This window comes from Nansenia antarctica (assembly GCF_963989245.1).
Source record: "Nansenia antarctica genome assembly, chromosome: 5".
In the NCBI taxonomy this organism is placed as follows: Eukaryota; Metazoa; Chordata; class Actinopteri; order Argentiniformes; family Microstomatidae; genus Nansenia; species Nansenia antarctica.
This window is the reverse complement of record NC_137690.1, coordinates 25833262-25860546: the sequence shown is the minus strand read 5'-3', so window position 1 is coordinate 25860546 and position 27285 is coordinate 25833262. Positions and strand designations below refer to the sequence as shown.

Genomic DNA, 27285 nt, shown 5'->3' with positions numbered 1-27285 from the left:
CAAAGATATTGAGTCCTTGTAATACCTTAATCGAGTAACCTGTTAATCCCTGATATCCAGTTCACCTAATATAAGGTAAATCCAACCGATCATACAATTGATCTACCCATTATAGAACTGGATACCTTATAGGCTTTGACCCACCCTTTCATAGGATCAGAGGCCTCTAAACCATAACCCGGCCTTGACCAACCCTCTCAGAGGGTCATGGCTACCTTAAACCCCCTAACCCTAACCCTTAAACCCCCTAACCCTTAAACCCTCTCTGGTGATTCTTCAATCCAACCTGATATAGGATTGAATTCAACCTTCTAAATCAAAATTTTTTCTCTCTCCCAGAGACCATCTGGTCAAGAAGGGGAAAGTTACTTGCTCTTACACCTAGTGAGCTTATTTTAGTAAAAGGGGAACTCCTTTGTCCTCAAGCTCTGTCCCTAGTTCAACATAAGACATTGTTTTAATCAACAACAAGGTAGCGCACACATCCTATCTCAAGTCTCAGCTACATCACATTAGTCCTACCTCACATTTCTTATACATCTTGCAACACAATCATCTTGGATATGTTGATTTCTCTCAGAGTATATGTGTTCAACGTTTCACTTCCTGATTCTATTCCTATGCAAGCAGGTCTACATTTCATAGCAAATCAGTCTGGCAGATCATAGCAGAAACATTCATCATTGCAGAGTCATTGGTGGTAAACCCAGGTTAATCATGGGGAACAGCTCGATGTCATAGTTCAAGTCCAGACCCAACGCTGGCATTGGATCCTCCTCGGACAGAGGTGGGGTCTGCTCATCGTTGCCCTCTGGTGGTGTTATAATGACCTGTGGCTGGGTGGACTGCTCGATGCCTCCCTCTGGTGGCAAGAACCGTGGAGTGATCTTCAACAACCACTTATCCGGTGTGGTGAACATCACACACTCCTGCAGATTCTTCCTCTCTGATGTGTCCTTAGGGTATCTGCCCGAGTGAAACTCTTCCCACACTGGGAGCACTGGTATGGTTTCTCTCCTGTGTGTATTCTCTGGTGTGTCTTTAGGTCTCTTGCTTGATTGAAACTCTTGCCACACTGTGTGCACTGGTTTGGTTTCTCTCCTGTGTGTATTCTCTGGTGTGTCTTTAGGTGTCCTGCATGATTGAAACTCTTCCCACACTGTGTGCACTGGTATGGTTTCTCTCCTGTGTGAATTCTCAGATGGCTCTTTAGGTTTTGTTCCCGATTGAAACTCTTGCCACACTGTGTGCACTGGTATGGTTTCTCTCCTGTGTGTAATCTCTGGTGTATAGTTCGGCTTCCTGCATGATTGAAACTCTTCCCACACTCGGAGCACTGGTATGGTTTCTCTCCTGAGTGTATTCTCTGATGCGTCCTTAGGGTATCTGCCCGAGTGAAACTCTTCCCACACTGGGAGCACTGGTAAGGTTTCTCTCCTGTGTGTATTCTCTGGTGTTCAATTAGGGATCCTGCTTGATTGAAACTCTTCCCACACTGGGAGCACTGGTATGGTTTCTCTCCTGTGTGTATTCTCTGGTGTGTCTTTAAGTCTCCTGCTTGATTGAAACTCTTCCCACACTCGGAGCACAGGTATGGTTTCTCTCCTGTGTGAATTCTCTGATGCGTCCTTAGGGTATCTGCCCGAGTGAAACTCTTCCCAAACTGGGAGCAGGGGTGTGGTTTCTCTCCTGTGTGTATTCTCTGGTGTGTCTTTAGGAGTCCTGCTTGATTGAAACTCTTCCCACACTGGGAGCAGGGGTGTGTTTTCTCTCCTGTGTGTCTCCTGTGTTGTTTATGGTTTCCTGATGTGGTGGAGCTGGGTCCGCTGTCTGAACCTGGGTTGGAGCTCTGCTGACCTGTAAGAATAGGAACATATACAGGGTTACAAACACATTTTATGCAAAACAATGAGAAAAGTTGCCCAAAAGAATAATATTATTTTATTTATTTAAAGATTGGAGATAATCGAATGGGGGTTTTGAATACCGCAACTATAGTTTATACTGCAAAACATGTTACAGTAAAAACATGATTCTGTCTGTCTGGTTTCTCAAATATGTTGTTAAAGAAAAAGTACAACAAAATCATGCTGTAGAGCAGAGCGCTTCTTTGAATGGCAATATTACCAATAGCATAACGTTTTATATTGGTAAATTTCATTCCGCAGTTCCATATTTAGGCACGTCAAACCTTTTTTTTATGATTTCAGGGGAAATAAAATTTAAACTGTAAAATCATTATATATTCTTGTATTTAACAATAGTATGTGCATCGAACAAATATGAATCTCAAAATCACTCTAAAATGACCATTTATATCCTTAAAATAATGATTTAGATTTCTTACTACACTCCGTTTTCTTCCCGTTTGCCAGGTCAGTTACCCATGTTCAGTAAAGGGTCAGAACAAGTTAAATAAGCCTTTTAGTGTGCGCGGAAATCCTACTTCATATTTGAAGTAAAATGTTTAAAATGTTTATTCTAAAAGGCTTCAATTATAGGTTTAGGTCTTTCTTATCATATAAATAACAAAAAAGGGTTTTACATAGATATTATTTTGTATTTTAACCACTTTGCATTTGGTACACATTTAAAAACTATACTATTATTATTATTATTTTATTTTTTTATCGGGTCCAAAAGGCACCAGTTAACAGGATTGACCCTACAATGGTTTTTGGTATTCAACTGTTCAGTCATTTCGACAATATAGATCAAAATACAGTATATACAAGATCGAGATATATACAGTAAAATTAACAGATTTCGAATATCGGTGCCCATATCATGTTTCATTAGCTTCCATTAACGTTAAACAAACACCCGAACACAAACATGGTGGTGAGGTTGGAATTTACAGTGAATGGAAATAGTTGATACCATTTACCAAGCCGTTTCATCTTCTCCTTTCAAGGGAATCTTTTCCCATGGATATTATAGTTAGTCATGAACTCACTATACGCGACTATATGTATATTAAGAGTATTACTTATTGTATTTAGAAATATCAACTGAAAAGGATGCCGTCATACAGTAAGTTGATGATGCAAAACATACTGCCAAAGCAACTAGGGAGTTTTTCAGAGCCAAAAAGTGAAACGTTTTTGACTGGCTCCGGGTCATAGCATAGATTTTGATGACTCACTTACTTTAGACAAATGTGACAAAGTCTGGTCAATTGGGCTGCAAGTCAGGACTAGGTTAGACTGGGGAACCAGCCCTGATAGATCAATCCCACACAAGGGGAGAGACCAGGACTGTCAGACTATGCAGGTTCTGACTGACTTACAGTGCACTGGCAGCACTGATTTTGTAGCAGTGCAATGACACTCACCACTATACAACAAGGACTTACCAACTATCTCACTGTCTTCCATCTCCACTTCTCCTCTGTCCTCTTGTTTCACCATCACTCCCTCCTCCCTCATTTCTTCTCCTCCGTCCTCTTCTTTCACCATCACACCATTCTGCATTACACCTTCTCCTCCATCCTCTTCTTTCACCATCACTCTCTTCTCCTCCACTTCTTCTTTCACCATCACTCTCTTCTCCTCCACTTCTTCTTTCACCATCACACCATTCTCCTCTACATCTTCTTCCTCCAGCTTCACTGCCACCATCTCTGGACCCCACTGTGTGATTTTCAGGGCTGGAGAACCACAGCCAGATCCGGGGGACTCTGTGGACTCTGGTTCATACATGGTTACATGAACTGAAGAGGACCTGCAGCGAGAAACAATGGAGGCACAAACAGTGCAGAGTTAATTATAAATGACAGCCAACCAGTTCACTGAAAGCCCATCTAGACTGACAGGACATGTCCTGCAAATGCAATAATCTATGGATTACTGATTGCATTTCTTTGTAATTAAAGGGTCTGGAAAGTAGACATTAAACGGTTCCAATTGTATTTTGTGTCCAATACTTTACACAAGAAAAAATGACAATAATCTTCTAGGCCTAGTTAGGCTCAACTTCCTGGTCAGACAGAGGGCTGTATGGGCGTGGACTTTGCACGCTTGACTGGCAGCTCCCTTTCAAGCAAGCTTGCTGCGTTATCATACATGACATTCATCTAGATGTGCTTATAGTTCTGCCCTTTAATTACCAACTGTTTAGCTGCTGCTGAAATGTACTGAGCTAATACAATGACTTGGCTAAGATTATAGTTATGCACCTGGCAGTATAATTCATCATATCAATTCAATGACCACCATTAGCATACTGTACACCTGGCACCCTATGGTGAATTATTGAACCAGGGTTCGACAGTAACGCTTGCCCGGAGTAAATAAAAAATTCACCGGATTTGTTTGCGCGAGCCCGACAACGCAGCTGGATCCTGGATATTTGTACCTGTGTGCAGGAAGAACAACAGACGGCGCAGGCGCCAGACCAGACTAGATGATCGTGGAATGAAGATATTATTATTATGCCGTCTGTTGTTCTTCCTGCACACAGTTAAAAATATCCAGGACCAGCAACAAACCCGGCGATTTTTTTACTTGCTCCGGACAAGCGTTACTGTCGAACCCTGTGAACACAATAGGCTACTTGTGGACAGGATTCACAGCATGTGTATGACTTACTGATCAGTTGTACCACAATGGTGTTGTCCTCCTTTTCTAATTCGCTGCCGTATTTTCACAATATCCGCCATGTTTAGTTTCTTCTCACACTGGACGTAGCACTGGCTACGTCCAGACCAGAACAAGCAGAAGCATCCATCATGACCAGAACAAGCAGAAGCATTCATCATTGCCCAGATGGGGAGTTCACAGTGCAGGGAATCCTACGAATAAAGATGATAAAAATATTAAAACAAGAGTGAAGAAATGTAATCAAAACGTATTATTGTTATTGGAAAACAGTAGCCAAGCTATATAGGTCCATATAAAGTCTTTAAGTGCAGACTAAATACCCTCTTTAATTTGAGGGTATTCACATCCAAATTGGAGGAAGGGTCTAGGAATTACAGCTCTTTAATATGTGGCCCCCTCTTTTTCAAGGGAAAACCAAAAGTTTAGCTTTTTCTGTGTTGACAACACAGCAAATAGGCTGATTATGCCATGATTTTGGCATTTGACATTTAAAATATAATTTACAGGCCACAGGATAAGAGTGCAGACGAAATGAATATAGCAAATGAAAGGTAAGAGATTACAGATTTGAATAGATCAAGTTTGTATTGTTACATTTAAAATATATAGGGGTGTAACGGTACAGACACATTTCAATTTGTGGTTTTGAAGTCACGGTTCAGTACCTTTTCAGTACAGCAGTGTAAAAGTAAGTAAGTAAGTAAGTAAGTACCGGTAAAGCTTTATTTACATAGCGCCTTTCGAACATGAAATGCAATCTTATACTGAACAAAAAGTGCCATGGATAAGTGGTGGAAAGTGTTCGTGCTTGTTTATAAAAGGCTGGTAACATTTGCTGTCTGAAATGCGGACGAGAGGGAACTAGTAGGCCTACGTCATGTCATGAGTAATTCACTAGGGTAATGTTACAGAGTTGGCTGGTTAACTAGCCAAACAAAGCCACATCTATTAACATACAAACACTCCACTAGTTGTTACGAAAACCACCGCTGTAGCTATGAACAACTAACTACATTTGACTGATTGTATTTGATTGTAATGAATAAGTATGTAATAATGATCTTGTATCACTAACGCAGCTCCACCTATGAGCGGCTGCAGCTCTGTACTGACCATTGTATCTAGCAGCTCTCTGCTTCATTCATCAATCACTCCAACTCCTACCGTCAGGTCGGCGCCTCCGTTGTTGTTCAAGCTAGTGTCGCTTTCCCAGTCTTTGTGTATTAAGTGAACATGTTGTAATGTTTGCCCTCTAGCACAGTTATAAACTTAATAAATGACTCGTGTTGTCTTCAGTCTCAGCACTGTGTGCGTTTATTGACCCGCCATTTTAGTTTCACGTCCCGTTTCAAATCCCGTTTCCTGGTCTCGCGGGAATAGCTGACGTCTATCCTATGGCAATGAATGAATGAATGAATGGTCTTTATTGTCATTAATACAGTACAGGTACCATACAACGACATTGAGATTGAGATTGAGATTGAGATAACGTTTATTGCCACTATGCATTACACATATAGGAATTTGCTTCGTCACCACAGCAAGTGCGTTTATACTTTTTTCACATATCAAAAAACAGGACAACACAACAACAACACAGGACAGACAACAGTGCATTGGATAGTGCGGTATAAAGTAAAGTGCAGTGCAGAGTTTTTTTTACAGTGAGTCCAGTTCAGTCCTGGGCAGACTTGGGGGCGGGGGGGGGGGTAAGCCAGAGTCATTTAACAGCCTGGCGGCTGAGGGGTAGAAGCTGAGCCTGTGGCGGGCCTTCAGTGCCTTAGGCAGCCGCAACCTTCTTCCAGAGGGAAGCAGGGTGAGGAGGCCGTGGCCGGGGTGGAAGGGGTCTGCCATGATCTTCCTTGCCCTCCTCAGAGCCCTGGTGTCATGCAGGGAGTTGAGGGAGGGCAAGGGACAGGCGATCACCCTCTCTGCTGAACGTAGCACCCGCTGCAACTTGTCCTTGTCCTTGGTCGTTGCAGCAGGGAACCAGGTGATGATGGAGTGGGTGAGGATGGACTCTATGATGGCCGTGTAGAACTGGACCATCATGGACCTCGGCAGCCTGAGTTTCCTCAGCTGCCGGAGGAAGAACATCCTCTTCTGGGCCTTCTTTGTGAGGGCCTCGGTGTTCTGCTCCCACTTTAGGTCCCGGGAGATGGTCATGCCTAGAAAGCGGCATGACTCCACGGAGGCCACCGGGGTACCTCCCAGCGTGATGGGAGGGGGCAGGGCTGCTTTCCTTCGGAAGTCCACCACCATCTCCACTGTTTTTAGAGCATTTAGCTCCAGATTGTTTAAACTGCACCAGCTCTGCAGCCCCTCGATCTCACCCCTGTAGGCAGATTCGTCCCCCCCGGAGATGAGGCCCACCAGGGTGGTGTCGTCTGCAAACTTCAGGAGCTTGACCGAGGGGTGGCGGGAGACACAGCTGTTGGTGTAGAGGGAGAATAGTGCTGGAGACAGGACGCAGCCCTGCGGGGAGCCCGTGCTGGTGGTCCTGGAGCTGGAAATGCTCTTCCCCAGCTTCACCCGCTGAGACCTGTCAGTCAGGAAGTCCGTGATCCACCTGCAGGTGGAGACCGGCACCTGCAGCAGGGATAGCAGGTGCTCCAGGATGTGTGGGAGGATCGTGTTGAAGGCCGAGCTGAAGTCCACGAACAGGATCCTGGCGTAGTTGCCTGCAGTGTCTAGGTGTTCTAGTACGTAGTGCAGAGCCATGTTCACGGCGTCCTCCGTGGATCTATTGGCTCTGTACGCGAACTGCAGGGGGTCCAGCACAGGATCCGTGATGAGCTTCAGGTAGGCCAGGACAAGGCGCTCCAGGACCTTCATGACGACGGAGGTCAGAGCGACGGGTCTGTAGTCGTTGAGGCCTGTGACCTTGGCCTTCTTGGGGACGGGGATGATGGTTGATGCCTTGAAGCACGCTGGGACGTGACACAGCTCCAGCGAGGCGTTGAAGATGTGGGTAAACACCGGGGCCAGCTGGTCGGCGCAGTGCTTCAAGACAGAGGGAGAGACGGAATCCGGACCAGCTGCCTTCCGGGGATTCTGCCTCTTAAACAGTCTGTTTACCTCTCGCACTGTGACAGAGAGAGGGGGTGGGGAAAGGGGGGTGGGGGTGGGCGGGGCGGGTGAGGAGGGGGGAGGGAGGGGGGGGGTAGCAGGAGGGACATTGGCCCCCCTGGGGGACGGGGGTGGTGGTTGTAGCCGGGGGGTGTGGAGGGAGAGGGCGGGGGTGGGCGGGAACCTCTCTTTCTCAAACCTACAATAGAACTCGTTCAGCTCGTTAGCGAGGGGGAGGTTGTCGGACATCAGCGGGGACCTGGGTTTGTAGTTGGTGATGGTCTTTAGGCCTTTCCAGACGGAGGCGGAATCCCCCTCAGAGAGCTGTTTCTGCAGCTTCTCCGAAAAGCGATGCTTCGCCTCCTTCACCGCTTTGGCGAACCTGTACTTGGCCTGCTTGACCCGGTCCACGTCCCCACTGCGCCTAGCCACCTCCTTCTCTGACCTCAGACGCCTGAGGGGGGGCTCCCCTGGTGCTTGGAAAAAGACTAAAGACAAGAGGGCCACGGGTAAAATAAAAAAGGGAAAAGAGCTGGTTTACATAAATAAAGGCTATGTACACTATCTACTATACTATACTACTATACTATACAATAAAACACTGTGCTGTACTCTATGCTATGCTATAAATATCCTAACTTTTCCTATATCTGAACCTTATGTACACAAGGGTTGTCATATTGCACATAGTATTGTTGCACATTCATTTAAAGTGTCGCAGTTTGCAGGTTTGAAATGTTCACAGTAGGGATGCACGATATTATCGGCACCGATATTTATCGGGCCGATAATGGGAAATTAATGTTATTAAATATTTATCGGTTTTATACAATTTTAGCCGATATAGAGCCGATAATATGAAGCCGGAAATATTTCTGCTTCCGGTTTCCGCGCTCATGATGCTGCGCCTGCGTACAACAGTGTATAGACGAGAGCGACACGTGTCTTCCCCGTTGTGACATTCTTCACAGTTTCTGAGGCAGATAGACATTCTGCAGAGTTTCTGAGGCAGATATATATATATATAATAGTGCGTTTGCAATTTGCAACACATGTTCGACAAAAGTTCGGAGAGGAGGGCAAAGGTCTACGAGTTACAACACAACGAATCTCATAAGTCACCTTAAGATTCACCATTGCAAGCACGCTGTATTCAGGGCTCTACAGTGCGACCATTTCACTCGCAATTGCGACTAAAAATACATCTGTGCGACTAGAGAAATAAATTCACAAGCACACTGTGCGAGTACAGATTATTATTATTATATATATTTTTTTTTATTCTAAAAATAAATCTGCGCGAACCGGGAAAATAATTCACGAGTGAAAGATTTCAGCTTTCTCACTCTCTGCATGCGTACTGACAACAACAACATTCATTCATCTCTGTCCCACTTATATCCCGTCATATCACCCGCTAAGCAGCCTGGGTGATTGAGTCAACACACGCCGTGAATTCTGAATACTTTGCTCGCTAACGAGCGGTCACTACACTACAATATATATATTTTTTAAACTACAAGTCCCACATTCCACAAGCCACAATCCGATTCCGCCAACCACAGTACAGCTCTCTGTGATAACGTGTGGTGTGAACTTTCCCTGAGAAGAACACGGCTGCGCTATCGAAACTTTGACTCAAAATGAAGAAAATGAAGCCCATTCATTTGTATTTTGCGAGTCAAAGAAACAAAGAAAAAGAGGAATCCGGTGAGGGCCCAAGTAATTCGCAAGCTGGTTCAACTAACGAGAGAGATGGGGATGAGACGGCTAGTAGCGACAGTGAGGCTGAGAACAACGTTAGTAGGCCTAACGTTACTAGCGAAGATGACACCCCAGCGTCCATTGTATGTCACATACATTGTATGTATGTATGCATGTATGTATGTATGTATGTATGTACTACCAGGGTCTGTTGGTACCTCAGAGCCTTCATCTGCGATGCATCTGCAGCCATTGACACGCTGTCACTGACCCAAAAATAACCCCGCTGGACGCTCCAGCATTTCCACCAGCACGGGCAGCACCGTCCACACACTCTCACATACACACACACACACACACACACACACACACACACACACACACACAGTATTACAGATACACACAGTCAAACATACACACACACTGTTTTAGGGGACACACATTATCAGCAACACCTGCTCAAACCCCTGTTCGTTCAATGCATCCACATTCAAACTGACTTCCAGAGGAAGCGACATACACACACACACAGTCTGTGTGTCTGTGAGCGAGGCTTCTCTGCGCAGAACCGCATTAAGAATTCAACAAGAAGCAGCCTTGGAGTCTCCACCACCGAAGACCTGATGAGGATCAGCCTGGAGGGGCCTTCTGTCGAGGACTTCGATCCCACTCCTGCCGTGGACCGCTGGCTGACCTCTAAGCGTGCCAGACGGCCAACATACAAAAGCATATGGACAACTGATATCCTCTGCGTCTAGTAGGGCTGTAGGCATGGGCCAATGTGTGATTTTGGTGCAAAAATTGCAAAATCACTAATAAAAATGTGTTATTATAAAAAAATTCAATGTGCTCCTAAATTTCTTTGTGTGCCCCTAAATTTTTTCATTTAGGAGCACATGTGCTCCTAGTGAAAAAGGTTAGCGTAGAGCCCTGTGTATGGAAGGAATATCTAAGCCGCCGCTATTTTGCAGAGTAGCAGATGGTAGCCTAGCTGCGAACAAAAAAAGCTGCTGTGCCTATTGAACACGCATTTGAAAACTGCAGGAAGTTTGCTCTGTATGCCTACAGTCGCCACACACATCCATAGTCTGATCGATACTAGCGTAAGCCAGATAAGTTTTATCACAACCTACCTCATCCTCATGCACTAAAAGTAGCATAGCCCAGCCCTTTTCATATGCTTTATTAAGCATACTAGTGTAGCATACTATGTGCCTTTTGTCATTCTGTTTATCTGCAGTCTAAGCAGCCATTTGGCACTAGTTTCTGTAAAAGTTCTATAAAACTTTTGGTTCTATAAAAGTCTTTATTTTTGTATTGACTGATGCACTTTATTTATTTATTTTTTGACATTTTATTTATGCATTTTCAATTTACAGGGATAGACAAGATGCACTTTATTTTTGACACTTTTTTGATCTAATTACTCCTAGGTGAGCCTTTTTTGTTTTCATAAAAGGAGGCCAGATCTTGGCTAAAAAAAAGCATTGTGCACTGTCTATAACAGATTCTGTTTGTTAGAGGAAATAATAAATGAACATTTGAAGAGTCAGAAGTGTTCTCTTTGTTGTGTTAACAATAGTGATTGTTAAGTTAGATTTGGTGAGATCACTATGGAATATTAAATCATCAATCTTTGCTCACTACATAGCCTTTCTTACCTTCAGGTGTGCATGAACTACAGGTTATCAACTGTGAAATTATATCTGTTCTCAGGGCCGCTTTAAGGGGGGGCTAGCTGGGGCGGTGGCACAGGGCCTCGCGCTTTGGAGGGCCTCGCGTGAGGCAGGGTAAAAAAAAGATTTTTTATTTTTTTTATTTATTTTGGTACCCTGGCTGGCTAGGCCCTCCAAAGCGCAGGGCAAGGGACAATATTATTATTTTTGCCCTTAATACATTTCTAAATGTTCACACATGTGATAATCATAGTCAATCATAAATCTAAAATCTAGCATACCTGTAGGACAGGGAGATTCTTAGCAACAGAAAAAAGTAATTTCCCCCTAATTTTAATTTTAATTTTTTATAATTTTGCCATTTAGCAGACGCTTTTATCCAAAGCGACTTACAATTACGAATTACAGGGACATTCCCCCTGGAGTAACTGAGGGCTAAGTGCCTTACCCAAGGGCACACTAGTAGTGGTGTGGCTTCAGGCGGGATTTGAACTCACAACCTTCGGATCCCAAGTCCAACTCACTATCCACTAGACCACCACTACTGTCCCCCTATGACACCTTACGTGAAACGTGAAAAGAATTTTTGGGCGCGCGTTGACACTTGTTGTGCATAGTGACTGCTTAGTGCAACGGACAAAATGCAGAGGGAACGAGACCGAGGAAGAAAATGTTAATCGGGTGCTGAAAAAAGAAATACAAATAAAAGAAAGGAAGGCTTCAGGGCCTCGCTTAGAGGTTCGTTCGAAACATTTCTAAAAACAAGTGAGGCTCCCGTTAGCACCGAAGAAGCTAACGTTACTGCTAGCACTAGCAATGCTAGTAGTAGCACGGCACAGCCCCCCCTGAGAGGCAAAGATGATGTCTCTGAGGTGGAGGAGGACAACTGCTACACCGGCAGCAGTGGGGCTGCCCAGCCCCAGGTGATGATGGTCAGGAGTGGCGAAGTAGAGGATACGGAGGCGGAAGATGGAGCTACTCAGAGCAGCAGCAGGGCTGAGAGTGATGGAACGCAAGACGAGCCTACGGTGTTAGATATGTCATGTATGATGATCCTGGTAAATTGGCCGGTAAATATGGACTCTACAGTTACAGAAGTGATCATTAGAAGAGGTCCCCCAAAGATGAAACCTGGATTTAGTTATCCTAAAAATAATGAGAACAGGAACTTTAGTGAAACTTTATTTTTCCGAAAACTACCAAATGGGGAAAAAATAGAAAGAAAGTGGCTTGTGTACTCTCAAAAACGGGACATGTCTTTTTGCTTTTGCTGTAAGCTTTTCAACATAAAGGATAGGCCTACATGGTGGTGAGTAAGATCTCTATTCATGTCAATAATGGCTTGTGCGTATTTAATGTTGGGTATGATGACTGCTTTATCCTAAATCCTAATCCTTTACGAGTATAAAAGGTTTGAAATGAAACAAACATGGTTGTAAACTATCTAAATAAGTAGATATGCTATTGTCTATCAGCACAGCATGTGAGCGCATTTCTTGCAATATATCGGTGCGTGCGTGTCGCGCGGTTATAACAGTAGCCTACATCATTATAAAAGGCCTCGCAAATCTGACTTCGCACAGGGCCTCGCATATCTCCCAAGCGGCCCTATCGGTTCTCATATCGGCAGGGCTTAAAGTGGGAAAAAATCCTGTGCCTGAAACTTTTTCTTGGGGAGGGGGGTCACAGTTTGAGATATTGGGAGAGCGGGTACAGAAGACAGCTTCTTGTCTCAATGTTTAAATGCATTAATACTATTTTATAGTCAATACAAAATATATGTCTCAATGTTAAAATGCATTAATACTTTAAATGAATGTGCAACAATACTATGTGCAATATGACAACCCTTGTTAAGGTTCAGATATAGGAAAAGTTAGGATATGTATAGCATATAGAGTACAGCACAGTGTTTTATTGTATAGTATAGTAGTATAGTAGATAGTGTACATAGCCTTTATTTATGTAAACCAGCTCTTTCCCCTTTTTTATTTTACCCTTGGCCCTCGTGTTTTTAGTCTTTTTCCAAGCACCAGGGGAGCCCCCCCTCCTAAATTTCGTTGTATGGTACCTGTACTGTATTACAGTTTTTCTCAATTGCTAAAATACATTTCACAAAACTTTCCTCCATTTTCCCAAAACTCTAAACACAACACACTTTTCTAAAGCTACATAAGCAAAACCACACCTTCTCTCTTCAAAACTCAAACTCAAACCCTACCCCTAATCCTAACCTTACTGTAACCCTAGCACCTAACCCTAACCCTAGTTTTCCCACATGTATGATAGTCATGCATACAAATAAATCTGCGCTCCCTGTCTAACGTTATATCTAACATTACATATTTTACATTACAGTAAGGCTGATTTTGCATTATAGTCATGCATTTTTAGATATCTATTTCCCCCCTTTAAATGGCATATGATGTCCGAAATTTTACTAAAGTTCAGCCGCGAAGTTGTTGCACTGTTGTCCTATTGAGTTTTACGTAAATAAAGGTTTGAAAAATGTTACCGTATTCCCACATGTACCGTAACATGTACAATACTGTACTGTATCACAACTCAATGCAAACACTACAGAGGATCCATTACACACAACAATACTCACTGAAAACAATGTTCAGGGTGAGATGTTTTTTTATTTATTTATGGAACTATACCACACACACACACACACCACAATCATTTGCAACAAGTGTCTTAAATTTTGAGTCGTTATGTTTAATGAATGAAGCCAGGTGTGTTCATTGTGTTACAATTTTGCTGACTGTGGCAAGCATTTTGCATCACATGAACTTTAATTTGAGAATTTGACATTTTGACCAGAGTTTTTTGCAACTTGTGTTTTAGCAAGACAAAAGGTGTTTAGATTTATGAGAAAAGGAGGATTGTGTTTTGTGAATTGTGTCTTCATGTGAAATGTGTTTATGGTTTTGGCAAATGGGAGCTAGTTTTATTAAATGTGTTTAGAGAACTGGTCATTTGGTTTAGAGAATTGGCTTTTGTGTTTTAGCAATTGGGAAAAACTGTAATGACAATAAAGACTAGTGTTGTTCCGATACGATACTAGTATCGGCATGGCCACCGATACGCACAAAAATGCTGGTATCGGTATCGGCGAGTACTAGGGATGCTCCGATCTGGATTTTTGGGGCCGATACCGATCACCGATTTTTTTCCTCAAGATCAACCGATACCGATACCGATTTTTTTTTAAAATACATAACTGTTAGGGGTGTAACGATACATCGATTCACATCGATACATCGATTCATTGACTAACGATCTGATTACATCGACGCAATGTAAAAACATCGATCTATATCGTCATCTTAAAGATACACCTTTATTTTGAAATGGCACATTCTGCGTGACTGTCACCATTTCCGTGCAGCACGCGACTAGCAGACACTCTCTGCTCGGTTGGGAAAACTCAACATGTTGACTGTTCGTCAAACACACTCTGGAAATCTGATCAGCACTCGCGGAACGCCATTGTCCAATCAAATGACTTGACGTTGAACCCAGTGTTGTGCTCCGGCGCTCTCAGAGCGAGTTGACGAACGCAGCCCACATGTTACTGAAGCTGTCAGCCAGTCAAACGCGGACTCCCAAACCCCACCTCTCCTCTCCTCTGAGCTGTCCTTCCAAACCCACGTTGCGCTAGCCTGCCTAGCTTAGTTAGCTAACGTTAGCTACAATAACTTTGCGAATAAAACAAACAACAAGCACCGTGTGTTCCTCACAGCCCACCACAGGGACACACATCTACCTCCACGTCCACTGGGCTGCTACAGGCCAACTAGCCGCACAGACACACATATTCACAACACTGCATGCTAACAGAAGTTAAGCTAAAGCAGCTAACGTGTGTTTTTTGGGGGGGCATGGTAGGGTCGGGGAGGGGATACAACTTATACACACAAACAGACACACGCACACAACATGATATCGCGTCATATCGATCTTGAATCGAATCGAATCGAAATCGTATCGTGACTGACATTGTGATATCGTCAAACATTGTATCGTCATACAAACAAATCGATATAATATCGTATCGTGATGAAGCTGGTGATTTACACCCCTAATAACTGTAGGCCTACTGACTGGATAGCCTACATATGTTATGCTTTTTAGACAAAAGTTTTGATCCATTAGGCACCAAGCAAACGCAGACCCATTTTTATGGCATAGTAAAGGTCTGGCCTATCACCCAGTTAGGGCCTGAAGCCCAAGTCAGTCGATATGGCTGTATAAAAGACATCATAAACGTGGCCTTCATGGTTTACATACTGTTACGTCCTCCTATGTTTTCTGTTCAGTTATCTGTCTTCCCCAGGGAAAAAAAATAATAATAAAAAATCGGTTTTTGCGATCGGCCATTTTTGCCGATCACCGATCGAGTCATTTGGAGTGAAATCGGTCGATTTAAATCGGTGGCCGATAAATCGGAGCATCCCAAGCGAGTACTAACAAATAATAACACCCGATACCAAACTTTCACTATCGCGGAAAAACACACACGCAACTGTGGTTGTCGAGGAGAGGAGCGGTGGAGCGGCGAGGCTCACCTCAGGTAACCTGCTGTCCCTTCCAGCTGCTCAGAGCCCAAGCTAAGCTATGCTACCGGGGCAACGTTCGGAAAGTCCCCCTGAGAGCGCCGGAGCGCACACTGGGCTCCGACGTCATAAACGGACAGAGGAATCCGATTGGACAAGAGGCGTTCCACGAGTGCCGATCAGTTTCCCAGAGCGACTTTTACCAACGCAGCCCTCAGACATATAGACCAGTGGTTCCCAACCTTTTTTGTCTTGTGTACCCCTTGAGCTGTTTTGCCATGCCAGAAGTACCCCCTCACTCATGCGTGTTGATTATTTCCCAAAAATTTCAATTAAACTCTAACTTGCAAATATAACATTTATTACTGACACACAGAGAGCAAAACCTATTCTCATGTCTCCAAAACTCTAAACACATTTTCTGCTTTACACACATTTTGCTATTCAAAATGGCACTTTTTAAATGCACTGAACACGGTTTTCTGCACACAACAATCTGACATAAAGTCACATGTTTGCCATTTCAAAACATTGCCATTCAAAATTAGACTACATGAGCTAATTGGCCAATACATGTGCCACCTGGCCACCTCAATGGTTAATTGTTACCACTTCAATCAGGAAAAAAAACAGTGTACACCTACATGCCCACACACTCACTGAAAATAGAATATAAATAATAATGAATTTGATTTGATATCTGTTTCTTTTCCCTTTCTCCTGCTCCTCTTTGGCTTCTGTCTGAGGTGCAGTGATGTCATCATTTTCTCATCCCAGAGTCTTGACTGATGGGGAGAGGAAACAGACAAGATGAGACAGGATAAAACGTATCACTCACACACACACACACACACACACACACACACACACACACACACACACACACACACACACATAGAGAGAGAGAACACATTCAAGACATTATGATTATCACAAATTCCCTCTCAGGGACGAGAGCTAATTGAACCAGAATATCATCACAAGTGTCAGTTGCACTTGCAATACAGCCACCCACACCCCCAACCATCCACACACACACACACACACACACACACACACACACACACACACACACACACACACACTTAAACTTCTTATCTAACTCTACTGATTATTAATGAAAATCATTTGAACCACTCCCCTTTAATACATAGATATTTACACCATTGTGAAAAATATTCTGACTCACCCAGTAGCAGTTGCAATTCTTTTTTTCATCAGTTGAGCTTTAATGAGACACTTGAGGTTGCTTCTCTTTCATAAGCTTTGACAGTTCTGGAGGCAGTGTGGCAACAGCAGTCACCAGGCTGCTCTCCACACTCAGTCTGTTCCTTGGCTTGGTTTTGATGTGGGTCAAAGCTGAGAAGGTCACTTCACACATATATGTAGATCCAAAAGGCAAAAGTTCATTCAATGCACACTTTCCCAGCACTGGATATTCCTTTTCAACATCACACCAAAACTCTGTCAATGACTTGTCAGCATGTGCCATCTTCAACCCACGATCAGAGGACATGTCCATCAGATTTTCCTGCAGGCTTGCAGGAAGGCTGCTGCTGCTCCTGTCATTCACTCTGAATGGGTTCATCACCCAGTCCAGTTTTTCTGACTTTGTTTCAATGTCATGAAAGTACTGGTTGAAGTCAGTGTCAAGTTTGGACAGATGTGCTTTAACTATTTTCACCACAGGACCTCTGTCAGCATCAGTGGTGGCGAGATGGCCATCAAGCAGTGGGAAACAGCTCACATCTCCATCCTTACATTTCCTCTCCCATAATTTAACCTTCTTTATAAATCCATTCACTTTGTCATACATGTTAAGGATGTGTGAGTACTTACCCTGAAGTGAAAGGTTGAGCTCATTCAGCTTAGTGAAGACATCAGCAAGATATGCCAGCTGCGCAACCCACACTGCATCCTCAAACAGGGCTGCAAGAGGGTGGTCGTTTTCTGTCAGGAAAGCAAACACCTCGATGCGCAATTCATAGAGCCGCAGCAGCGTTTTGCCACGAGACAGCCAGCGAACGTCTGTGTGAAGCAGTAGCTGCTCATGCTCTGACCCGCTGCCATGACAAAGAGTTTGAAACAGTCTGTGGTTCATTGGCCGGGACTGAATGAAGTTAATCACCTTAACTGCGTCGTCCATAACTGCACTTAACTCGGGGCTCATCTTTTTGCTGGCGAGTGCCTCCCGGTGAATAATACAGTATATCCACTTAATTTGGGGGTTCACCTTCATCACACGCCCAAGCAGCCCACGCACCTTACCCGTCATTGCTGCCGCTCCATCGATACAGATGTGACTGCAGCATTTCCACTCCAGATCGTTGTCTTTGAAGAAGCTGTCAATAATCAGAAATATTCCCTCGCCAGTTGTCTTTCCTGGCAGCGTCTTGCAAAACAAGATATGCTAATTTATGTCCGACTCTTCTTTATAACGCACAACAGCCAGCAGCTGAGCCTCCCCACTAACGTCGGTCATTTCATCTCATTGCAAAGCGAACTGACCTGCTTGCTTCATTTTATCCACCACTTGTCCGACAATATTTATGGACATATCATCAATCCGACGGGAGACGGACGGTACCAACTTGAGCGCGTCAGCTGCTTTGTTGTCCAGCATAGTTTTAGCCAAAATCATAGCGGCAGGCAAAATCAGATCTTCGGCGATTGAATGTTTTTTTTTTTTACTTAGCCACTAGTAATGAAACAGCATAGGACGCCTCCAGTGCTTTGCTTGACACACTTGCCGCTTTCTTCAGTGTAGCCTGACTTGACTTGAACTCTGACAGTTTTCGCTTGAAAAAGTCGTCAGTTTTACCAACAGTTGCTAGACGTTTGGTGCCGCTGTAAATGGGATGGCTTCATTGAATTATTAGCCAGGACTTCGCCGCAGAAAAAGCACTGTGGCTGTGGTGGATCAACCGATGTACATGTAAATCCCCACAAAACATGTTTCCAAATAATAGCGGGGTCCTTTTTTTTTCTTCTTTTTTCTGATCTAACCGTCTGATCTGCCTCTGATCTAACCGTCTGATCTGCCTCTGATCTGACCGTCTGATCTGCCTCTGATCTGAGCGTTACTGTAGCTGGTCGTTTTAACCATCTGTCCATCTTTGCGGTATACTGACAGGCCTAGCTGACTATCGCGCGAAAATTATCGTGAACGTGATTTAAATGTGACGTGACTACCACTTGTGTTACAGTCATCACCTGTCGGGGAGGAACTTAAGTTGCATCGTACCATTTTAACAACAGGTTTATGAAACGACTATATTTAATTATTTTTTTGGAAAGGGAAATAAATTATAATTCCAAATCTTTCCACGTACCCCCTGCAATCCCCTCACGTACCCCTAGGGGTCCGCGTACCCCCGGTTGGGAACCACTGATATAGACTACGCCACTCCGCTTAAAGCGATACAACCCACAGCCAAGATAGGACACATTTTACACATTTTACAGGAAAAACATATCGACCTTAATCGATATTTATTTCGGTTGCACAGTCTAGCACCGCCACCGGCGTGCTGGAGAGAGTTCAAATAATAATAATAATGTCCGCGCGGCCGCTTCTCCGAGTCCCGCCCAGCTGTTCCCCTTTCGGGATAGTTCTCGGCTCCGTCTCCGCGCCACACCCCCTTTCGGGATCTGCTGTTGTGGCTCTCCGTCTCTCCGTTTCTCTCTCTCTCTCTCTCTCTCTCTCTCTCTGTCTGTGTGTCTCCGTGCGGCAGGTACTTCCTGCCTCCTTCCTTCTCCCGAGGAGAAGTTTTCTCTATGTTTGTTTGAATTGTTTACATATGCAGAACACAGAACACACATGCATTAGTGGTGCAGGAAGGCCTACTGTCACAGTGGAGTGTGTGCGACGTGCTGGCCAATGGGAGAAAGATCATCGGCCACTTCAAGCATTCCCCACTGGCCACTTCACGTCTGCAAACTGTACAGACTGAACTTGGAATGCCTAAAAACATGTTTTTTTGTTTTGTTTTTTCAAACGCCGTGGTATCGGATCGGTACTCGGTATCGGCAAGTACTGCACGGTCAGGTATCGGTATCGGGATCAAAAAATGGTATCGGAACAACACTAATAAAGACCATTCATTCATAATACTGTTTTATACTTAATAAAATAAATAAATAATTAGATGTCTTTAAAAGGCCAAACTGATTGCATCACTTATTAAGCCACTATCACTATAACAATACAGAATAAAATATATGCATGTCTTTAAAAGAACAAACTGATTACTTATTAAGCCACTATCACTTATATTCTCCTTCTTGGCACCACGTCCCATAAGGCTTCCCGTCACTACTCAGGGTTTTTCCTGGCTCAAAATGAGGCGGAGGTGGTACCAGTGGTGTTTGACATCGGGGGGGACCCATGAAGCAGGGCTGTCTGGGGGTCCTTAAACGAGCATCAAACACTTAATTTCTTGCATTCTGGTGAATTGATATGCACCAATTTGTGCCCTTTCGCCATACATTTATGGTGGAAATGTCATTATATATGTAAAGGAAAAAACAATATTCAGGCACCAGATGGCCATTCAAAATATAATGTAATATAATGCAATATAAGGCTCTCAGGCATTCTGTACTTTCAAATATGTATTCTCCTTGAGCAGTCAACATCAACTATCAGCTGTTTCGCTAGCAAACACGAAAGCTAAGTTATTTGTGAAACAGCGCCCCCGCCACCACGTCGGCGCAATGCCGCAATTGCAGTTTTTTTTTATTTTTTATTCTCCCGCGCCGGAAATCCGGCACTGTGCCGGAGTACTTTAAGCCCTGTATCGGTTATCGGCCACGAGAAGCGGGTAAACATCGGTATCGGTAGGAAAAAAATGCATATCGTGCATCCCTAGTTCACAGTTGTATTTCAATATTGCACTTATGTTTACAATCTAGTAGCTGCCATCAAGTTTTCTAGATTGTCCAGGGCCTAGAACCTAGGTCTTTGCTGTGTTCAGGGCCTGAATGGCAAGCGGTGAGGTATAATATTATGATTTATAGCAGCGGTTCCCAACCTTTTAGTACTCACGGCCCACTTTACAGATCTCTCCAGTATTCGCGGCCCACTCAGCAGCGCGCAGAGCGTGCGCGATTTTTTTTCTTCGCGTGCACGCGCACGAAAAGCGCACGAGCGCTTAAAACAACAACGTAATTTCACCAAAAACTAGAGGGAGCGTGGCAAAAAAATAATAAATAAATAGCGGTTAAACCATTAAAGCCGAGCGGCGATGTTTTATATAGCAGGTGATCAAATACCAAGATCGTAAATGTTGTATGTGTTCAATATTTACGACCAAACATCCTTATGTGTGTGGGCAACTCCCGACTCCCGACTAGGGTTGCCAGATGGGCTCGGGTTTTTTTTGTGGAATTAGCGGTTTTAGACTGTGGTTAGGGTGGAAAATGTCTATCCCATTTAGCAACCCTGCTCGCGAGTCCGGGATGGAATGTAGCCAATCAAGAAGCGAGCTGACTTCTTCTTTTCGGATGGAATTTCCGGCGCACACCACACACAATACGATCAAGGCTGTTCAATCCAAGATTTTTTATCTTTTTAAAATTAAAACGTTTTTGTAACAAAAAAAATAAAATTTGCCCATGATTTGGCGGCCCACTTGCAGTTGCAGTCCCAACCCACAGGTTGGGAACCGCTGATTTATAGTATATCAGATGCGTCAGATGTTACTAGGGCTGGGTATCGCCACTGATTTCCCAAAACGATTCGATTCCGATTCACCAGCTCAGTGAGCTCACGATTCGATTCGATTCACGATTCGATTCGATTCGATTCCGATTCGATCTAGTTAAAATATAAATGTTTTGCTTGAATATGAAAGAGATTCTCAGAATTAATGCTATAAATGGTTCAAGGAACCCTATAACATGTAGCATTGTTAAACATATCAATGAATTGACTCCAAAGCAGTTACATGAATGTACTTTTTATTTACATATGACTTTGCTTTTGTCCAGCTCATCTCTATCGTCACATTTTTTAAATCCAAAATGCACCCAGACATCTGACTTTAAGCCTGGTGGTGACTTGAGTGTCCCTGCCATCGCCATGTTTTTAGATTTTAGTGTTGAGACCTCACGTTGCGTGAGATATGATCAATTCTTGTAGCACGAGATCTCGTTGCGGGTTGAAGCTGCAAGCAAAAAAAAAAAAAAAAAAAAAAAAGATCGATCTCGGGATTTAGGAATCGATAATCGCTCATTTTAATGAAGATCGATTCTGAATCGGGAAATCGATTTTTTGAACCCAGCCCTAGATGTTACAACTCCTTTTTTCCCCAAAAAGTGCTGCCGTACACAATAATAATTAGTCTAACAGGTGGATCAATAAACCCACACAGTGCTGAGACTGAAGTCAACACAAGCCATTTATTGTGTGTGTGTGTGTGTGTGTGTGTGTGTGTGTATAAGCATATGTTGAGTGTGTATTGTGTGTGTGAATGTGTGTGTGTGTGTGTGTGTGTGTGTGTGTGTGTGTGTGTGTGCGTGCGTGTGTATAAGCATATGTTGAGTGTGTATTGTGTGTGTGAATGTGTGCATTGTTGTTATTATCATTATTAATGTGTCTTTCTCCTTTGTTGCCTGTTAGTTCGTTTATATGTGTCTTCAGTGGTGTAGTCTAGTTTTTTCTAGTGATTTTGCCCTCCCAGTCAGAGCGACACCTGTCCCGTAGCGACACCCCATAAGCACCACCACACTCACTTATGCATACAGTATGCATCTACACACCAGTGTTTGCTGCCTTGGGGGGGGGGGTGGCATAGACTGTACTTGTACATCAAGCTGCCTCACGCTACAGAAACAGGAGATAGGCTCCTGCCCCCTAAGGGCCGTTAGGCTCGAGAACCATCGGTTCTCAAGGCTACTTATGTGGTCTTGACTACATGTCCACTTTCTCACCTGGTTCTTGCTCTCTCTCTGGTGTGCCGACACCATCCTGCTCTCTCATTCTCTCCCTCTCTATCCTCCTCTCTCCCTCTTTTGCTGTCAACCAAAAGGCAAATATAACAACCAGAGTATTTATAATTTAATAAGAGGTATCCATTGAATTCATATCAAATCATAACATCATTCTAATTGAATATTGGGTTGCTGTGGGCAATGCAGTCAGATACTGTCTTTACTTACTCTCTCACCTGTAAGAGAATCGTATGTCCAATAGGGCTGCAACTAACGATTATTTTGGTAGTCGACTAATCTGTCGATTATTTTTTCGATTAGTCTCGATTAGTCGTGTGGCCTGAATGCGCAAGCGATGATAGAAATTTTGTTTACGTTTTCTGTAATTACTTGTTAATAAAGATTTGAAAAATTAAGATAACCGTCGCATTATCTTAGTTTAATATAATTTCATGTTTCATGTTAATGTTACCTTTTTTTATAACAAGCTTAACAAAGAAAATCGCTTTGGTGCTGTGTATATGCTTAACACACCACTGTGTCTATCTAAAGTTAGGCTGATATGTGCACGATAGACGCGAATTAGGCATTGCCCAACCCAGCAGTTAATGTCATATTATCGATGGATGTGCCATTTTTGATGGAGGGCAGTGAGCGGGAGACAAGAGCATGTAGTCATTGCCACACTGATAGCGATTAGCGATAGCTAAGGAAAGTAAACAACATCTACACAAACCGGAAGAAGCACAGCACGGGCATTGAAAACACACTGCCAACTAGCGTTGTGGCGGTGTAATTGCAGGGTGACACAAGACCGACCGACGCAGAAGTAGAAATTGAAACAGCCCTCTGCGTCGCTGCGCGTAAATGGCGACGCAGAAGCATAAATCCGGCTTAACTAGCTATCTAACCTAACGTTACGCCAAGCTACAGCTGCTCACAGAGCTAGTTGATTGGCTAGCTAGCATTGCTGGCTAGACTACAGACAGCTCACGTTAGTAGGCTACGCTTGGCGCTGTTTATCTTACAGACAGCTCGCTGGTGGACTCAACATAATTGAAATAGCATTCACTTATCAAGCATCATTCATGATCATCCACCATGACTACCTGGTATTTTAATAGCGACCACCCCTCACTTCATTTCATCTCGCGTTCTCCTGGCTTCAACATGGAAAACCCCTGCTACGTAACGTTACATACAAGCGCCTCTGTCTGTCACACGCGTGCCACAGGGCAAATAAATTAATAGCACAAACGCTCATAGCATGTACAGCCCTGTCCATGAGACGTTGTTTTCCAACATGTAACAGTAAAGCTAACATAAACATTACGACCCTAACAATATAACGTTAGCCTGTTGGCTAACAACGTTAGCTAAAACTTACCCAGCTGATTCTTGCATGGCTCCCGGGTGCTTTCGTTTAAGATGCTCGTGCATCGCGGTGGTGCTGCTGTGGAATGCTAGTTTTGTTTTACATAATGTGACGCAACGTCATCGAACTGCGATGTGGGCGCAAAGTGCAAAGGCTTCAAATTTGCGTTCAATGTTTTTTAGACTAAAAAAATCTGATTTCGTTTTTTTGTCACCAGACACAAGTTAAGGTTTTGAACTACCCACTCGTTATTTTTTTGAGCAGTTTTACGATAGTTAAATACGTGTACTTAGTCAACAAAATAAGCTTATTTTTCGCCTGAAATCTGCTGGGAAATCTTCCCTTGTGGGAGGGGAGGAACTGGTTCCAGGTTGTTTCTCATTGGTCGATCGACTGGCGACGGGGGAGGATTCAGGAAGCAGCTGCTTTGTTTGTTTACACCAGAATGTGTTCGACCAGACTCTAAGGTAAGATCTTCTATGTATGTACATGCCTTTGTTAGTTAAGTTAGTTGTTACTAGTTGAAACCAGTGTGTTCGTGTATTTAGACATTTCTTTATTATTACCCACTAGCAACTAACTGAAAGCACATTGTTCCTGGCTGGTTCCATTGTTGTTAGCATTCTAGCATTGTAGCTCGGAAATGTCTGTCTAAGTTGTAAGTACGGTTAGTATGTCTACGTTGTAAAAGTTGTGTGTAAGACTCATGTTCAGTGTGTAATACTGGAATACTGTAACATGTCAAGTGTAATAGATTACAGAAATGTTAAGTTTAAAAACATGTGTTCCTTTGTTTGTTATGAACGAGCTAGCCGCTAACACTACTCTGAGCACTAGGTAATTATCATTGTCATATATTAGGCTAGCTATTTTATGAACATGGTATGGTAGTATTTTATGAACATGGAGTGCCAGTAACTGTAGGCAATATTGTAATGTACTATCTTCCTTTTGTTGCAGCTTTGATACCCCCCACCCCACCAGACACAGCAGCTCAACAACTCAGAGCCGAGTGCTCATTGAATTACACTACACACTCTGGCAATATTTTGTTGAATAACAAGAACAGTTGGGCATAGATACAGCATTTTGAACTGTGTCATGATTTATTATCTATTGATAGTCAATTCACAGACCTTGCATGCTTACCTGTGTATAGTCTGTTGTATGTTCTCAGTTCCAACTATACTTGAAACTTGAAACTGAACTATAAGGCTGGACATTGACTACTGAGCACTACACTATTTCCAGCACAAGACATCAGCAAATTACCCTTAATGCCTCCATAATAATAAGCTGGCTAATTAGCTACAGTAATAACATTGCTAGGTGATAATGTTAGCAATATCTAGCTAAGTACTGTAAAGTTCTCTTTGAAAAGTCTATCTGACCCAGTGACTAACACTAATGTTTGCACACTGATTGTACTTTGCACAGCTTGTCGCACCATTGTTCTGCTGTAGTGCGACTACCACCACTTATACTTATCACTTTATTACTTATTATTGTGACTATGCACCTTGTTGAAGAACCAAAGCGAAATATTTGATATAAGATCAACCACCAAGGCCTCATTCTGACCCAGGAAAAACCCTGGTATGTACTGTATAACATGATAGCCATCTATGAGCAATGCACTGTATATAATATGATGACCACGGGTCTTTCTGCTGCTGACCAAGGGGCTGAGTCCTGTTGATGGGGCCCATTTTTCTTTTAGAGTCTGTAGGCTACTGTATTTGTTCATTAAGATTTCATAAATATGATATATTGTCTGAATTTTTGTCTTGTTTTATAAAATAACAACACCGAGGCTCTTCTCAGGAAAGGGCAGAGCAGACTGTTTTTCCTGAGAAGGCTGAGGTCTTTCGGTGTCTGCAACAAGCTGCTGCAAATGTTTTATCAGTCGGTGGTTGCCAGCGTTCTGTTCTTCGCCGTGGCCTGCTGGGGTGGAAACATCTGTGCCAGGGATGCTGCGAAGCTAAACAAACTGGTGAAGAAGGCCAGCTCTGTGGTGGGGACCGGGCTGGACAGCCTAGAGGTGGTGGCAGAACAGAGGATGGGGAAAAAACTGGCGGCCATGCTGGTCAATCCCTCCCACCCGATGTACTGCGATCTGGCGGGGATGAGGAGCAAGTTCAGCCACAGATTTGTTCTCCCCCGCCAAAGTACAAAAAGATTTGGACAGTCCTTTGTTCCAGCTGCACTCCGACTCTACAACCAGGCCCTGCAGGGTGGGGGAGACCTGGAGCTGGAACTTTTGGAACTTTTTACTTATTGAGCCTGCACTGTTTTATGTATTTTATTGAATGTTTTCTGTTTTCTGTATTGAATGTTTTCTGCCCTAACTGAGCTGTTTGACAACAAAATTTCCCCATTGGGGACAATAAAGGTTTTCAATCAATCAAAATGGTAATTATTTTCATTTCTTGTGCTGGTTTATTATGAACAACATGTAAAATTGCAGGAAACTAGCACAAATAATTGGGTGGGAGAGAGGGGCCGCTGCCGCCAAAACGTGCACAGTTTTGGGTCGCTCCACCGCCAAAAAATCTCACTCCAAACTTTTGGTGAAACTTGGCAGCCCTGGACATGATCCCTGCTTACCCGTACCTCCGCCGTTCTGTTCGTGGTGATTTTAGAGGCAATCGATTATTTTTGCCCCACGCATATTGCTATGAATAGTTCGAAGCTATCGTTAGGTGCGAGGCTGCTCGGTTAACCCATTAGCGGGAACATTATTTGTTTCACAAAATAGTCTGATTTAGTTGACCATGAACATCAGAGACATACATTACGAATGTTCATCTAAAATACTCTATACTGAGCACTGGTATAAGAACATGAACCAGAGAACAGCAGTAAATGCAATAACCCACAGTCGTCGCTGATGATGTTGCATTTTCGATTAGGAAACGGGATTAAATATATAATAATATAATATTATTATTATATATATATACGTTTATGGGATTAAAGGCACCGGCGAAGAGAGAGAGAGATGAGGAGAGATTTCCTGAAATCCAAATGTCCCGAAATTCAACAAAATCACAAAACGGTTTTTCCTACCGTCAGGTCGGCGCCTCCGTTGTTGTTCAAGCTAGTGTCGCTTTCCCAGTCTTTGTGTAATAAGTGAACATGTTGTAATGTTTGCCCTCTAGCACAGTTAAACTTAATAAATGACTCGTGTTGTCTTCAGTCTCAGCACTGTGTGTGTTTATGGATCCGCCATCTTAGTTTCACGTCCCGTTTCAAATCCCGTTTCCTGGTCTCGCGGGAATAGCTGACGTCTATCCTATGACCAGCGGTGAGGTATAATATTATGGTTTAAACTTTATAGTATATCAGATGCATCAGATGTC

At 43.4% G+C, this 27285-nt stretch overlaps 1 protein-coding gene across 1 annotated transcript; it reads right to left on the bottom strand.

Annotated features, from left to right (window-relative positions):
• Nucleotides 1–622: 622 nt before the first annotated feature.
• Nucleotides 623–27060, bottom strand: LOC308157590 (uncharacterized protein). Its single transcript, XM_080531178.1, has 4 exons — nt 26993–27060; nt 4590–4792; nt 3356–3723; nt 623–1857 (listed from the first exon to the last, which is right to left on the bottom strand). Exons 2-4 carry the CDS (start codon nt 4757–4759, stop codon nt 920–922), a joined length of 1476 nt encoding a protein of 491 aa, XP_080387304.1. The 5' UTR covers nt 4760–4792; nt 26993–27060; the 3' UTR covers nt 623–919.
• Between the last annotated feature and the right edge of the window lie 225 nt (nt 27061–27285).